Source organism: Colias croceus, chromosome 17 (assembly GCF_905220415.1).
Source record: "Colias croceus chromosome 17, ilColCroc2.1".
In the NCBI taxonomy this organism is placed as follows: Eukaryota; Metazoa; Arthropoda; class Insecta; order Lepidoptera; family Pieridae; genus Colias; species Colias croceus.
The window spans coordinates 4,560,242-4,578,490 of record NC_059553.1 but is presented as its reverse complement, the minus strand read 5'-3'; the positions used below and the strand labels follow the sequence as shown (position 1 = coordinate 4,578,490).

Below are 18,249 nucleotides of genomic sequence, written 5' to 3'. Positions count from 1 at the left end.
CACCGAATTTTACTCTCAACGCGCTAAAAAAGTTTCAAAGAATACATACATTTGATTATTGATAATCGTTTTAATATGAAACATTTGCAAATAACATTGAGTAACAGCTTGAAACGCAGTTTTTATTACCAACTGTAAATTTATTTATTAACTGGGTTTCCGCCCGCGGCTTCGCCCGCGCACTCAAAGAAAAACTGCGTTATTTTCCCGGGATAAAAAGTAGCCTATGTCCTTTCTCGGGTATCAAAATATCTCCATATCAAAATTCATGAAAATTGGTTCAATAGTAAGGCGTGATTGAGTAACAGACAGACAGACAGAGTTACTTTCGCATTTATAATATTAGTAAGTATGGATAGTGTTATCATTTCATATAGACAAAGATTATTTAAAGGACGTATCACGTAGCAAGGCATAAGTATTTTTATTGAAGAGATTTTTATAAAAAGAAAAACCAATAAGCTATTACAAACCCGTACTCTAGCATCCGCCCACAGACTCATAAAGTCATAAAGTATTAATACCATACGTAATCTTAGTTAGTACATATAAGTAGATACTGCTACCCTGCGTAATACTTACATCATTTAAAAGTTAAATTAATTACAAGCATTCGTAGTTATGACGTCTACGTATTTTGCGTTATTATTCTAAGCAGACAATATCTATTATATGACGTGTAGGTAGGTATTATATTCTCCTACTCAATTCTTATTCCATAATAGGTTTTGCTGGCGTTTTGACTTGATAACAATCCATTAGGGTACAGGACGTAGGTAGTGTGCCTAAACACCAAACGGTGCTATTTGGTACTGAGAATTTAGAAATTACAATTTATTTTACCAACGACGTTACTTTTTAAATTATTTTTACGGATGAATAGGTATATTATATAAGTAATTTTTATTATTGTACCTACTTACCTACCAAATGAATGGGGCTACAGGCTACTTAGATAATGAATTTGTAAAAAATTTTGAAGACCCTTACTACTATATCAATATCATTTCAAAGGTACCTACTGAACTATAATCTGAATAGTAATACTGTTAAGGTAAGACTTAAATTATAATAGTGATAATAAATCAACTTTATGCTTATTTTGTTCGTATTATTTCTTGGTCCTTAATTTTGCAATGTTATTTATTTAGCACGATTTTGGCCGATCAAATCAAATAGGAAATTAATGTTCAATACCTAAGAGGCTAAGTATGCACAGTAGTGAGTCGGATAGGACTTAGGAGTAGGGCTCACGCCGTGGAATATTTGAATATAACAAACAAATTGATAGTTAGGTTCAAAAAAGTGCGCGTAAACCAAGCAAAAAATATAACCACTCCACGGGAGCCCGTCCCGTACTCAACCCTAGCATGTTTCATTGCAATGAATACCCGTGGATCAAACAAAAGATTTATGTTTTATTTATGAATTATGTAGTTATCGAACACGAGATGGCGTTGAAAATTATTGTTCCGCTGCCCGCGTCATAACATTGTAGGTACCTAATAATGTATTAGATAGACAAGTGAGTCATGGGCACAGCTTTTAGTATGGATGGCTGTTACCAAGCTGTTACTCATTGTACGATAAAACTTATCGCTGATACAGTGTGAATGCGACGTATATCATCAAAAGATGTAGAAGTGTTTTGTTTTTCCCCTGTGAGTAATTCTATTGGATATAAAAGTATTGAAATTTAGAAAAAACGTTTATTTTTATTGAAAGTTAAGAGAAGAAGTGCTAAAATGCCGGGTCAAGAAGATATAACTGTGGAAGTGAATGTGAATACCACAGTGAATACAGCGAAGAGATCTATAAGCAACACTATTGAATTGTCGTTGTTTCTGTACATAGTGGCTACTTCTCTCACCAGTAATATACCTACATTTTTTATTTATTTTTATAATTTTAAAATAATTTATTCATGACATTTGTTGTACATGTGTGTTTCTTTAAAAATGCCTTTTTTTATCTTTCTGTGAATTGTCAGCTCAGTGAGTGAACGGCAATTACCTTTTGCTAATGAATATTGGACCTTATTAAATCGATAGAGATAATCTCTTATCGATAGACAATTTCTATGATCTATGTGTTCTTGGGTAGATTTTGAGATAGATCTGAGTGCGGCTAAAATATTGTAAATATTAAGTATTTTTAGAAATAACAAATTATTATTACCCTTGATCTACGATAAAATATACTAAGTAGGAAAGAGTTCTTGTACCTATTCATATTCCTTTATTCAAGTGTAGATAAATAATCAAAGAAAATTATTTTCGGGAAATAGTGTATCAAGTTAAGTAAGTAGGTAGTTAATTTGTAGGTAGGTATAATCTAAATATTCTTAAGTTCCGAATGTACTTATAATGACTTGAAAACAGCTTTATTTGATAAAGAGAATAAACTGTTATAGGTTCTAAGACTAAACACATAATAACTACCATACCTAGCGGAAAAAATGAGGAAAATGTGCATATTTTTTTAAAATTAAGTACCTACCTACCTATGTAATTGATTCACCATCAATTTTATATAATTACAGGTGCTGCAGTAAGTAATATATTACTTTACCGCACATGTGTACACGCTCTCAACTACACAGAGGCAGAATGCAGACCATATCTATCTCCTATAAAAAACAACGAGACAAGCCACCTTGAGACCGAGGTCCAAAAATATACTACAATCGTAAACACAGTGAAGATGATTTTAGAAGCAGTTGTTCCTGCATTTCTGTCATTTTTCCTTGGCGCCTGGTCGGATACGTATGGACGGAAACCGTTAATTGCTTGGGCCATTTTAGGTAGGTAACTACCTATATGAAAATGCGACACGCCCACGCACAATGTAGTCTTCGCATAAGCAAATTTAGTATTTAAGTAAATGAAAAGTTATGGATTGGCAAACGCATTATCTATACATATCTATACTAATATTATAAAGCTGAAGAGTTTGTTTGTTTGTTTGTTTGAACGCGCTAATCTCGGGAACTACTGGTCCGATTTGAAAAATTCTTTCGGTGTTAGATAGCCCATTTATCGAGGAAGGTTATAGGCTATATATCATCACGCTACGACCAACAGGGGTGGAGCCACGGGGGTGAAACCGCGCGGAGCAGCTAGTAATATATAAATCTGTAGAAGGGTCAATTCTGTACATTGAAAATATTGAAAAAATAAATAGCAGGGGGTGTTACTGGATCGATACCAAACCCAAGTTAAGGAAGTTTGACGGTGCGATAGGGGGATACGTTTTAGTTTCAGACAGCTTAATTTATTTAATATATTCTTGTTTAAGGTTCCTTTATTTCAATATTCAAAGGGCTATCAGGTGCGCTGTTGACATCTTTTATAAGCAAAACGCTTCCAAGAGAAGATGTGGCGAAAATATTCGCATTAATATGCGCTTTTGAGAGTTTTGCTCCGTTAGCTGTACCATTAGTATACAATACAGTGTATGCTATGACTGTGGCCACGCTACCTGGAGCTATATACATTTTGAGTATAGTTCTTGTGACAGCAAGTACCATCATGTTAGGGTAAGTTAAGTATATTTATTATTAATTTTGATAAAATCTATTATAATCTAAGTTGAAACAATTAAGTGTGGATTTAGATCGACGATCGATCAATAGATTTAAGGCCACTTAAAACTTTATTATTAAAATAACTGCATTATTGGCGTTCCAAAAAATTGTAAGATATATATATATTACCAAGTCATATTGAACTAGAATCCATTTAAATAATTCACAATAAAATCTTTAAAACTATTAACTTGATATATATATTTGGTCCGATTAATTTTAAGATTTTGAAATACTAACTCTTTATTTATTTATTTTTTTTAAATATTCACATAAAAAAAATTTCAGGTTCGTTCAATACTTCCATTGGCGAGCGACACGAATTACGTACAACACGTTCGATTCTCCAGGTATAGTGTTTAATGCTAAATTGAATGTTTTTATACCAATTCTCAAAAGAATTATTGTTTTTTACTAATTTATTATATCACTCATATTCATTATTATTTCTTACAGATGCCTAACCAAGCGGCAATTATGACAATAGAGAATTGCACCTCTAGAACTAAATTAAATTTAGTGACGAGTTCGTACCGATATCATAGGTGTTGAGGAGAGATGTAGACTAATAAATAAATAAGCATTACAAACGAAAAGTTAGTGTTATAACAAACAATTGATACCTATTGTAAATTAATTTTATTCAAGTGATTATTTTTAATTGACTTTATGTAATATTATTTTTCTATTATATATCAAGAATTTATCACTCTTTTTATTAAGGGCTACTATTTGATAAGTAGGTATGTCTCGACGAATGTTATGTACTTACCTGATAACTTAAATGGAACTTCAGATTGATAATATAAATGTAGATATAACTAAATGGATAACGTTATTTAGGAAATGTGTAGTATTTTGTAGGTACATTACTTACTTGCGCTGTGATAACTGATAGATATAATTTAATTTTACAATAAAACTGTTATAAATAAACTAAAGCCTTTCATTTATGGGTCATAGAAATTATCTAGCATAAAAATAAAAAAAAACATCAATAATAGATACCTATATACTGGCCGGTCCCAATATCGTATCTATCTTCGGTTTGACATACTAAAGATAGTAAATGCTATCTATCTTTTGCTTTGGCGTCCCAATAATAGCCAGTAATGGCCGTTCCCAATATCTTTTCTATCTTACGATAGATAGAACCTTACTAGCTATCGGAGATAGCTGATATCTATAACCGTAGTTTGAATACCTATTGGGAACGGCCAGTCAATTATTGGTAGGTAATAACATGAATGCAACAAGCTGAATTTCTGTGAAGTTGTTGAAAACATAATTATAATAAACAATGTCTAAAAGTATAGGTAATAACTAATACCTGCCGTTGAAGAGGCTTATACTTTGACATTTTCACTTTTCAGGTGCATGCATGTGTGAGTAACTTGATGTAAGTATTACTAGTCAAGGTGGCTGCACACGCAGCCATGCGCTCTGTATCACTTAACATCTTGTAATGACCCACAGATGAGAGAGGTATTAGTAGGAATAATAATAACCGTCCACAGGCCTCGCCAGACGCACACATGCCGTGGAACGCTCAGTTCAGATCGCGACGGATGGTGACAGGCGCTTGTCGCCTGCCGAGGTCTGTGAAGCAATCAGGCCGTGGGAACCCACCTTTAATAGTTAATTTTAATATTTATAAATATCGTGTCACAATGTTTGTCCTCAATGGACTCCTAAACCACTTAACCGATTATAATAAAATTCGCTCACCATGTGCAGTTCGATCCAACTTGAGAGATAGGATAGTTTAAATCTCAAATCGTTTAATAGAGAAAGTGGGCGAAGGCCGTAGCCGCGGGCGGTAAGCTAGTTTATTTATGTATTTTAAATTTTAATCCATACTAAACTTAATAATATTATAAATGCGAAAGTATAACTACTCAATCACGCCATAGCTACTGAACCAATTTGCATGAAATTTGGTATAGAGATATTTTGATACCCGAGAAAGGACATAGGCTACTTTTTATCCCGGGAAATAGGATAGGTTTTATCCCGGAAATCCCACGGGAAGGGGAACTATGCGGGTTTTTTTAACTTTGACTGCGCGGGCGAAGCTGCAGCTGCAGCTGCGGTTGGAAAGCTAGTACTTACTTACAAAATATTTTTACGCGATTTTTTGTACGGTGAAAGATGAATAGTGAAAAATATATCTTAGTGCAATATTGTATAAGTGGGTTGGGTTTGTACGCTTATAAAGAAGAAGTGTAATCACTATAAACTATATTCTTACTGTTACTATAATTATTATCAAGTTACGCGCACATGCGAAAAGACGTTTTAAAAATGTTATATTTTGTTTTTATTTTACTTATATTATAGTCCGTCTCTTCCGTCACACGTCACACCGCACACGTCCGTATCTTCCGTCACAGTCTAGGTACCTATCCATACTAATCTATACATATAATAAATCTGTAGAAGGGTCAATTCTGTACATTGAAAATATTGAAAAAATAAATAGCAGGGGGTGTTACTGGATCGATACCAAACCCAAATATGTGATTAAAAAAATTTTTGTCTTTCTGTCTGTCTGTCTGTATGTGAAGGCATCACGTGAAAACTAGCGGTTCGATTTCGATGAAACTTGGTATAATTATACCTTATTATCCTGGGCGTAAAATAGGATACTTTTTATCCTGGAAAAATAAGTAGAAAAAAATTAATCTTAATTTTTCAGTTTTATCCATAGACGTTGTTCCGTAGAACCGCGAACACACGTTGCGTATTATTATAGGCCTAGCCGTATTTGGGAATTGGGTCCAATAGATATTTATAAGATGTTATTGACAGAGGTACCTACTCAAAATGGAGAAATAACCATCCACGCGAAGACCGACATCCGCGCGGACGGAGTCGCGGGCGGAAGCTAGTATTACCTATAAATGCGAAAGTCTGTCTGTTACTCAATCACGCCTAAACTACTGAACCAGTTTGCATGAAATTTGGTATGGGGATATTTTGATACCCAAGAAAGGACATAGGCTACCTTTTATTGCGAAATATGTACCACGGGCGAAGCCGGGGCGGACCTCTAGTATTATATAAAACCTATGATTTTGTTTATATATTTTGTACAAATGTGTGGGTTGTATGGAAGAAATCGCTAACAAGCGAAAGTGTGGCCCATTGTAGGTACTCTTGTTAGGATAAGTTGATAATCTACACATACATACAGTACTTACTCCAAAAGTAATAATGCACATAGAAATCTTCGTCACTGTTCGGCAACTGTCATATTCCTGGAGCTTCCGAAGACGATATGTATAAAGAGCAATAGAGTGGTCAAATGCATTTTCTTCATGCATACCTAATTTAGTAAAATTACGTGTTTTATGCTAAAAAAGATTAATATTGATTTGTTAGTAACGATTTTGTTTCGATAATACCTATCTTGTATGTAAATAGCGAGGATAACCCCACGATTGCGAATATATCTTTGTTGGAAAATTTTGTAGTACTTTACTGAAGCTGGTGTAATGGTAGAAATTAGAAAATATGGTTAAAATAACACAAGGTTTATCTATACTAATATTATAATGAGAAAACCTTTGTATGTTTGTATTGAATAGGCTCAAAAACTACTGGACCGATTTCAAAATTTATTTTACCACTAGCTGTGCCCGCGACTTCGTCCGCGTGGAATAGTGACTGCATAGTAGTTACTACTTATCTTAAATTATTGAGTAAACACAGACTACCATAAATAATTAAAAGAACTGTAAGTAAAATTTATTACTAAACTGAGCTAAACAATACAAAAAAATGCCTTATTAATTTTCTACGTAAAATTTCTTTTAAATTATGTCATATTATTTTTAGGCACCAGGGGGGAGGGGAGCAAATTTCTTTTCCTTCCTTCCTTGTATGGATGTTTTTAACTATGTATCGTGCAGCAACTGATCAGCTTAATCGATACTCAGTTTTTATCAAATCCAGCACAAAATCCAAATCAGATCTTTCCTGAATCCTGTCTCACGCCTGTAGGTAGTAACTAAACCGTTTAGACCGTGCAATAAAAATTAAATAAAAAAAAACAGCGCTACGAAGAAAAGTGCATACATAGAAAAAGGAATAAATAATTTCACAAACTTCCCGAAGATTTTTAAAAATAAATACCATTTTAAATATTTATAAAAAAAAAACAAAGTCATCGGGGCTGCCATGCCAACATCATCATAATATACCTCATTATCAAAATACATATATGGTACTTAATTTTAAAGATCGTCGGGAAGTTTGTAAAATAATTATTTATTCCTTTCGGTTTCTTATTTTCATGTAATATTTTCAAGTGAGCGAGACCTACCTCTACCTCCATATTACATTCCTACATCATATTGATATCTATAAGTTTGTTGCTCCTTGACATCTTTTAAGTTGGGCCGTAACCGTGCACAAATTGTAATGGACCACAGTGGCAAAAGAAGTGGTATACTTAGGAAAAAATATTGCCAAGGGCCAGGCCTATGTAGTATGTAGCTTTGAGTAGAGTTCAAAATTTCCAGGGTGTGGCTATCCTCTCGCTCCCATATCCCCTCTTCTTTCACAGACTTTCAACCCTTCCCTTTCCATCCCTAGTAAATGGCAGAACCGATTTTGATGTAAACCATATCTAATTGTACCTATATGTACATTGTACACGTCATATCCTGCAGTTTGATGCTCCATTTGGTTTATTTATCCCCACTGTCACCCCTAAAAAGCCCTAAATGTAATAAACGGATGAACCGATTTCGATAAAATATGACTAATTGTAATTCACACGTTGCCCTTTCATATTTTGATATGCCGCTTGAGTATATTATTTGACCACATTATTCATTCCCACTTTTACCGCTGTAATCTAATAAATGGATAAACCGAATTGGATAAAAATATAACTAAGTGTACTTCACCCGTTATGCACTTTTATTTGATATGTCACTTGGGTATATTTGACAACATTCGTTTTTTTTCATTCCCACTCTTACCCATAAAAAGGTATAATAAATGGATGAACCGATTTTGATAAAACGTGTCTAATTAAACTTTACACGTCATGCCCTTTCATATGATATGTCACTTGAGTATATTTTTGACAAATTCATTTTTTTATTACCACTTTTATACCTATATTAAAAATTCAAATTAAAAATTAAAATTAAAAATTAAAATTAAAAATTATATTATAAAGGAGAAAGTTTGTATGGATGTATGGATGTATGGATGTGTGGATGTATGGATGTTTGTTACTCTTTCACGTAAAAACTACTGAACCGATTACAATGAAATTTAGCACACATATAGAGGGTAACTTGGATTAACACATAGGATAGTTTTTATCCCGGAAATCCCACGGGAACGGGAACTATGCGGGTTTTCCTTTGCAAACGCGGGCGAAGCCGCGGGCGGAAATCTAGTATTAAATAAATGGATGAACCGATTTGTTACTGATAGGTCGTTCACTTTCATTTAATATATCACTTAGGTACTTATATTTGACAACTTTCGTTTTTTTCATTCCCACATTTACCCCTATAATAATATACCTAGGTATAATAAATGGATGAACCGATTTTGATACACTTTATCAAAGAACCAGCGTCGGAAAATATGCTGCCTAACTAAAAAAACCGCATCTAATTCGGATTACCTGTTAGCGAGCTACGGTGGCACAAACAGACACACACACACAGACACACATAGCGGTCAATGCGTCGGGGGTTAAAAATATAATACGACATAATTTAAAGGACATTTTATGTATAAAATTTACCTAGAAGTAAGAATAATTCTAATTTGACCAACCCCCCCCCCACCCTTGGGCACTTTCGATATGATCACTTGGACATTTACATGAATAATAATTGTAACAGATAACTTACGTTTTATCGTACAGTGTATAGAATGCCTTAGCAAATGTTCGCCGTGAATACTTAAATGGTCATAACTTTTTTATTTACGAACCGATTGACATGAAATAAACACTAAATGTTAAATGAAGATTACCACAATATATTAGTGAAAACCGCATCTTAATCGGATAAGCCGTTTCTGAGATTAGCGTGCACGAACATACAGACAAACAGACAAACCGACAAACAGACAAACAGACAAAAAATTTTTTAACTACAGTTTTGGGTTTGGGATCGATTTAATAATAGCACCTGCTAATTTTTTTTAATATATTTTGATTGTACAGACACGACTTTTCTAGAATTTTATTATATGTATTGATGATTGATTACTTAGAGGGATTCTTCCGAATCCGTATAGGCTATATTTTATCCCGAAAAACGTAAATATGTACCACGGGCGAAGCTGGGGCGGGCCGCTAGTATTGTATAAAATACCAAATATGGTTTTCAAACACATATTTAAATCGTAGAAATCTAATCACTAAAATCTCAGTTCAAAAGTATTTACAGTACAGATCATTCCACAATATTATTACAATTATTACAAAAAATTAAAAATAAAACAATCAGAATAAGGGATTATCTTTATTTATGACATTGTAGATACATAGAAACTTTCATTATGCTCTTCTTCATTTTCAATTTCCCTACTGCTAACCTGTGTAAATATACTTAATCATTTCATCGAAAAATTCACCTTTAAAAACAAAACTAAAAGGGTACCTATGTAATAGCAGCTCTAATCTCTATATAGGTAACTAGAGGTCCGCCCCGGCTTCGCCCTTTGATCTTGGTGGTTATAAAAGAATCTGGTCACAGTAACAGTCTTGAGTAGGTAATACCGAGTAGAATGTTTATTTTATTATTTATTTATTTATTTAACCCTTTAATAGTTGTACAGTTAAGAAACTTTATAACTACTGACACATAGAACAGAGTACCTACAACAATTTTGGCGGCCTTATCACTTAATAGTGATCTCTTCCAGGCAACCACGGTAAAAGGTAAACAAGCAAAATAATCACTAATTGGCGGGATGAGAACAGAAAAAAGAATAATTATTAACTACAAGAAATGTAGAAATGTTGACAAATTATTAGACAAATTTGTAGCTCAAGCACCACATTTGTACAAGCACCACACGTTGCACAGATAAAATCACTGTATCACAGAATGTATAGTGTCAATAACGCGAGATAACGCGCCGTCCATTTGATTACCTACCACTCCTCGTCTGGGCAGTCTCTACGGGCACGTTTACGTTGTTGAAGTTCTGGAAACAATTATTACAAATCAGAATATTATAATTACCCTTACTTATATCATATATGCGACGTGTGTTTATGCTTTTGTGTCTGGAGTCTGGAGATAGTTATGACGTAGTGCCTATTATACAGTCTACTTTTTACCGTGCCGAAACTAATAATTCTAATGGGAATTTCCTTTCATTACGCTTTGCTGATGTAATCACGGGCGGAAAGCTGATAAAATATTGTAATCTCAGAGACAAGCTCCAGTTTGATTTACTTCGAAGGCGATGTAAGGACATGCTAGGCCACTGCTACTCAGAGTTTAAAAATCACGCGGCTGATCATTTACGTCATCGTCCTAAACATTTTTGAAAATTCTTTAAAGATAAAATGAGCAACTGCACAAGTTTACCACATGTAATGGTTTTTAATAATACGGTAGTTAACTTAGACTTTCTCAGATTTTTTTCAATCAGTAAATTTTTATTCATCGAATTCAACGACTTTATCCAAAACTTTGCGTGATGCAGATACAGACATTGGTGTCGCCCCTTTTAGCACGTTGGTAATATCTGAATAATCAAGTATTTACAGACTTACATCTGGGTATCTCGAATTCCGAGATTCTTACCTAATTTAACCTTAAATGACTGGGCCAGAAAAAGAACTGTTAAATCGCTTTAAACTTTTAGATGCCAATAAAGGCATACCACCGATATTCTATAAAAAAAGCCTATATGTACCTACCACTTAGGTACTCCAATCTTTAACGAATCATTAAAGTTAGGCTTCTTATCATCTACGTGGAAACTCGCACACTTAACTCCGATTCACAAAGCAGGCTCATTAAACGAGATTACCCAGTACCAACCTGTCTCGATTCTAAGTACACCTGGAAAAGTTCTAGAAGACATAGCAAATACTAAACTTTTGGCCCACATTAAATGTAAAATTGATCAAAACCAGCACGGGTTTCTGCCCCGTAAATCAACAAACACAGACCTTATAGGTTATGTATCTGATATTTGATATAGCTGAAGCACTTGATAAGAATCTCGAGGTTCATGCCGTGTACACCGATTTCGGAAAGGCGTTCGTCTTAGTAAATCATGATCTTCTATTAGATAAGCTCTTACATATGGGGATACACGGATCCTTATGAAAATGTATACTATTCCATCGGGAATATCGCAAGGCCATCTTGGTCCTCTCTTCTTTCTAATCTTTATCAACGACCTCCCGCGTGTAGTACAATCCAACTATAGAATGCACGCTGAAGATTTAAAAGTTTATAGAACGAGACCGAGCATTTATAAAAACAGACGTTGACATACTTCAATGAGACTTACATAATATACAAAAATGCAGGTGTACAAAATATAATCACATGTGCTTAAATATTAATAAATGCTTTCACAAAGGCTATCACATTACATTTTCTAGAAAGAAAATTAGGACACCTGTTACTTATACCTTATAAATAATTTACTACTCACGGAAGTGAGCTTTATCCGTGACCTAGGCGTGATCATGGATAGTTCTAAGTTTTAGAATCCATTATGATCATATTCTCAAAAAAGCTTCACAAATATCCGGCTTCGTCACGAGACAAATGAGATTTCTGAAACAACCTCAACTTACCATTTTAATTTATAGCACCCTCGTACGTTGTTGAGCTGTCTGGAGCCCTAGTTACCAAGTCCGTCCCGATAGAATTGAAAGAGTTCAGAAACATTTTTTGTACCATCTTATTTACTCAGATCATAAATGTATGGTTTTAACTTCCTATGACCAGCGTCTATCGTACTTTAACTTGAGTACACACACATACACGCAGGAAAGTAGCAGATGCAAATTCACATAAATTTAGGGAGCCTTAAGTGGATATCAGTAGTCCGTATGGCGGAGGAGGTTAGCCGTTAGTCCCACGGTAATGAATTTTATTTTAATTGGGGCCTGTACTATTACTCATTGTACGATAAAACTTATCGCTGATACAGTGTGGACTGTGGATGCTATGTATATAATCAAAGAAATAGGGTTTTTTATTTTCAAATTTCCCCCGTGAGTAATTCGATTAGATATATAATATATTCGATTAGCATAAAAGCATTGAAATTTATAAATCAACGTTAATTTTTATTGAAAGTTAAGAGTAGAGGTGCTAAAATGCCGGGTCAAGATGAAAGAACTGTGGAAGTGAATGTGAAAACAGCGAAGAGATCTATAAGCAATACTATTGAATTGCCTTTGTTTCTGTACATAGTGGCTACTGCACTTACCAGTAATATACCTACATTTTTTTATTTATTTTTATAATTTTAAAATATGTTCGTGACATTTGCAGTTGTACTTATTGTGTGTTTATAGTAAACGGCAATTATCTTTTGCTAATGAATATTGGACCTTATTAATCCATAGATCGATAGATAAGACTAAACACATAATATCTACCATACCTAGCGGAAAAAATGAGGAAAATATGAATATTTTTTTAAAATTAAGTACCTACTTAACTACCTATGCAATTGCTTCACCATCAATTTTGTATAATTACAGATGCTGCATTAAGTAATATATTTCTTTACCGCACATGTGTACACGCTCTCAACTACACAGAGGCAGAATGCAGACCATATCTATCCCCTATAAAAAACAACGAGACAAGCCACCTTGAGGCCGAGGTCCAAAAATACGCTACACTCTTAATCACAGTGAAGATGATTTTAGAAGCAGTTGTTCCTGCATTTCTATCATTTTTCCTTGGCGCCTGGTCGGATACGTATGGAAGGAAACCGTTAATTGCTTGGACTATTTTAGGTAGGTACCTACCTATGAAAATACGACATACTCACGCACAATGTACAATGTAGTTTTTTCATAAGCAAAAGTAAACGAAAAGTTGGCAAACGCATTATAGCAATTTAGTATCCAACATTTGAATCATTATCAGCAATTTCTTCATAATAAATGATCTCGTTCATGTTTGCCTTTGCACGTGTAAATTATTATAAATAGGTTTACTTAGTTATACAATTTAAATAATTACATACAGGGGCGGTAGAAGAAGTAGCAATCTAAACCGCATATTCTGAAACTCGAAATTGCTTGCAAGGGAATCAAAACCTACACGTCTGGCTACGAGGTCCCTAATCCCTTCAACACAGAGTCTTGAAATTTGGTTAAAAGCAAGTTCTTAAAGCACAGATAGAATACTTACAAAGTTACAACATAATAAAAAAATAGGTTTGTTCGGAGCCCTCGGTGCGCGAGTCCGACTTGCACAGGGCCGTTTTTTTGTCCTAATTATTTTACTGTATTTTCTATCGTTATTTACCATTTATTGACCTGATATCTAACTGATCCACGAACTGGGATATATGTCGATATTTGAGGTTTTGTGAGAAAAATGCATGCAGCAAAAGTTGTAAAAAATATTTTAATTAGGTATCTAGGTACCTACATCTTTACCATTAAAAGTTTATTCCGCAGTTATAGTTTTTTTCGAAAATGGAGAAAGTCTATTTTTTGTCCTTAAATCCCGACCCCTGATCGACCGTACAAAAATTTTCGTCTAATCTTTTGTTATATTCTCTTACGTGTAATAATTGATTTTCTATATTACTTTTATGTTTCAAAAGTTAATAAAAACCACAAGTTGAATAATATTACTTTGTTAATTTAAAAAGTTAATATTAAATTAGTGGTCATGGTGGGGGAAGGGGAGGTCGTGCCCCCCCCCCTCTTGGATCCGCGCCTGATTACATTTTTTATAGAGAATACTAGTGGTCCGCCCCGGCTTCGCCCGTGGTACATATTTCGCAATAAAAGGTAGCCTTTCTCGGGTATCAAAATATCTCCATACCAAATTTCATGCAAATTGGTTCAATAGTTTAGGCGTGATTGAGTAACAGACAGACAGACAGACAGAGTTACTTTCGCATTTATAATATTAGTATGGATTAATGTTTATAGGACGCATTAATTAAACATGTCAAATGACATCGCCAATGTTTAAATACTCCCGTTATATTACTTGCTCTGTGACTCCCGAATGAAGTAAGAGATTAATATATATGTAGGTATAATCAATTTAAGGATCTTCTTTATTTTAGGTTCATCAATAACGAGTATGCTACTCGTTCTATACGGTTTATTGGATAATCTGGGACCTTGGTGGTACATTGTCACAATAATACCATTTTCCATTACTGGTGGTTTCAGAGTATTGCTTACGGGAGTGTATTGTTATGTTAGCGATATAACTTCTAAGGAAAACACATCGCTAAGGTACTTAGTTAAACACTTGTTATTGCTTTCATAATTCATAATATTAATAATTAGCTTTCCATCCGCGGCATCGACCGCGCAGTCAAAGAAAAACCCGCATAGTTCCCGTTCCCGTGGGATTTCTGGGATAAAACCTATCCTATGTCCTTTCTCGGGTATCAAAATATCTCTATACTTACCAAATTTCATGCAAATTGGTTCATTAGCTAAGGCGTGATTGAGTAACAGACAGACAGACAGAGCTACTTTCGCATTTATAATATTAAAGTATGTATTGAATTGATAGAACTAATCTTACGGAATGGAATGAAATAACTAGACATCGGATTATATGCACTAACAAAATGCCAAAATATGCATGCAAATATGCACTAAAAAAGGCCGAAATATGCACTAAAAACGGCCGATATGCCTAAAATATGCACAATACAAAATAAAAAAACAGTGAAGTTTTCTTAAAATTAAGTATAGTTTTTGTGGCAATATACAATTAAGCTTTTTTAGCAAATTTTCGAGCGCAAATTTGTGACGTTTTTCACCCGCGAGCCCAGTGTTGCCACCTTTCGGGGTAAATCTAGGCCTTTTTTGGAATTCAACCCGTGTTTTAAGTTTTTAGCCCCAAAAGGGTAATCTAGCCCTATTTTCAATGGCTCAAAATTTACTTAAATGGAGCCCATTTCGTAATTTTTTGCCATTTTACCATGCCAAAGTAGTGTTTGTTTACTCGCTGAGCGTTCTGATTGGCTAATAAAGGTTTGTCAACCAATTAAAACTCCCGCTACTTAACGAAATATGCACGATTGGAGGAAAAAGGCTAAAATATGCACTAACGGCGTAATTAGAGAGTTATATGCATTTGCATATGCAAACATGCAAATGCATATAATCCGATGTCTAGAAATAACATTCCATTAATATCAGGTTTTTTACTTATTGCAAAATGAATTTTCAGAATGACTATGATTGACGCCGCGACAACATCGGGTTCAGTAATTGGATCATTATTAAGTTCTTACTTGATATTGTCCATCGGAAATGTGTATCTCCTGTTATTAGCAGCTTTGTTGAATGTATTCGCTTATGGATTTACAAAATTTTTTATTAAGGAGTCATTAAATGGTTCAATACAGGTAAAATCATAAGATTTTTATTTAATTTTTTGTATCTAGAAATAGTAACATAACCAATTGAATTTGTGTTCCAGAACATAATTCACTACTTCTATAAACTTGATTTCATTTTCGTATGTTACATGCTGAGCCGATACTTCTTCCAGCTACCTGGAGTTTAAATAAGTGAATGTTTTAGGGTGGATTCACCAGGGTGTTAGATCTTTTACATGTTAAGGATATGTTCAGAGAATCTTTCAAACGACGACCAAACAACGGGAGGATGCAAATTATATTAATAGCGATGGCGCAGTTTCTTCTGATGTCCATTATGTATGGGATAATGCCATTGGAATATCTGTTCACCAGGCAACAATTGCAATGGTCCTTGCAAGACTACACGATATATTCAGCCGTCAGTACATCCATTTCTTTTGTGGGAGGATTTCTCGGAGTAATGGTTGTACAAAAGTTACTACGACTGGGCGATATTAGCTTCACCATATTTGGTTTATTGACTTGCATAATTGAGTACATCTTGAAAATTCTAGCCTTCGACTGGTTGTTTATGTACTTGGGTAAGTAAGGAAGTTTGAGGGTATGGTAGGGGGATACATTTTAGTTTCCGACAGCTTAATTTATTTAATATACCTTGTTTTAGGTTCCTTGATTTCAATATTCAAAGGGCTATCAAGTGTGCTGTTGAGATCTTTTATAAGCAAAACGTTTCCAAGAGCAGATGTGGCGAAAATATTCGCATTAATATGCGCTTTTGAGAGTTTTGCTCCGTTAGCTGTACCATTAGTATACAATACAGTGTATGCTATGACTGTGGCCACGCTACCTGGAGCTATATACATTTTGAGTATTGTTTTTGTGACAGCAAGTATCATCATGTTAGGGTAAGTTATATTTATTTTTGATAAAAATCTATTATACTTAATCTAAGTTAAAATAATTATGGATTTAGATCGAACGCTGACTTTAAGGTCACTTAAAACATTATTATCAAAATGAATGTATTATTGGCGTTCCAAAAAATTATAACATTTACGAAATCCTCCCTTTCTTATTAAAATAAGGTAAGTCTAAGACTAAATTAAAAAAAAGATAAAATGTAGTTTCATTTTATCTTTTGGACCGATTCATTTCAAGATATTGAAAGATTATTTTTTGTAAATGATTAATTATTATTTTTTTTAGGTTTGTTCAATACTTCCATTGGCGAGCGACACGAATTACGTACAACAACTGCGATTCTCCAGGTATAGTGTTTAACTGTGGTGTTTAATGCTAAATTGAATGCTTTTATACCAATTCTCAACAACTACAATTATTGTTTTTTACCAATTTATTATCACTCATATTCATTATTATTTCTTACAGATGCCTAACCAAGCGGCAATTATGACAATAGAGAATTGCACCTCTAGAACTAAATTATATTTAGTGACGAGTTCGTCCTACCGATATCATAGGTGTTGAGGAGAGATGTAGACTAATAAATAAATAAGCATTACAAACGAAAAGTTAGTGTTATAACAAACAATTGATATTGTAAATTAATTTTATTCAAGTGATTATTTTTAATTGACTTTATGTAATATTATTTTTCTATTACATATCTCATTTCTGGCACTGAGACCAGTTACTTAACTCTATTTTCTTACTGGTAACATTTATTTTAGACATAAAGTCCAAGTAAATCTTTAAAAAAATGTAGGTAATAATCCTTAAAAAAGGCATAATTTTTGAATAAAAAATGTATCGAGCGAAAATGTTACAATTACGTAACTGTCTTGTACATCGAAAGAAAAAGACCCAATAAATCATATACTAAAGTTTCATTTTGATTGAATGTGTGCCTGTTTCAGAATATTAATGCAAATTCACATAAAATTTAGGGAGCGGGAGTAGGTATGTCTCGACGAATGTTATGTACCTGATGACTTGAATGGAACTTCAGATTAATAATATAAATGTATAACGTTATTTAGGAACTGAGTATGTAGTATTTTTGTAGGTACTTATTATTGCGCTGTGATAGATATAATTTATTTTACAATAAAACTGTTATAAATAAACTAACGCCTTTC

The 18,249-nt window shown here is 33.8% G+C and overlaps 1 protein-coding gene and 1 long non-coding RNA gene across 6 annotated transcripts; both read left to right on the top strand.

The window, feature by feature from the left end:
* Window positions 1–873: 873 nt before the first annotated feature.
* On the top strand, window positions 874–18,237 carry LOC123698992 (proton-coupled folate transporter-like). Of its 5 annotated transcripts, none has more exons than XM_045645839.1 (8): window positions 874–1,661; window positions 2,543–2,803; window positions 14,870–15,044; window positions 15,997–16,174; window positions 16,353–16,731; window positions 16,815–17,055; window positions 17,357–17,418; window positions 17,540–18,237. In XM_045645839.1, exons 2-8 carry the CDS (start codon window positions 2,704–2,706, stop codon window positions 17,545–17,547), a joined length of 1,143 nt encoding a protein of 380 aa, XP_045501795.1. In that variant the 5' UTR covers window positions 874–1,661; window positions 2,543–2,703; the 3' UTR covers window positions 17,548–18,237. The 5 variants fall into 5 exon arrangements, with proteins under 5 accessions (XP_045501795.1, XP_045501792.1, XP_045501797.1 ...); XM_045645836.1 differs by having other exon boundaries at window positions 874–1,872; XM_045645841.1 differs by lacking the exons at window positions 874–1,661; window positions 2,543–2,803 and adding exons at window positions 5,161–5,183; window positions 13,314–13,574.
* LOC123699016 lies at window positions 3,279–4,522 on the top strand. Its single transcript, XR_006752479.1, has 3 exons — window positions 3,279–3,538; window positions 3,875–3,936; window positions 4,043–4,522. It is a non-coding gene; the product is annotated as an uncharacterized LOC123699016 (long non-coding RNA).
* Window positions 18,238–18,249: the final 12 nt, after the last annotated feature.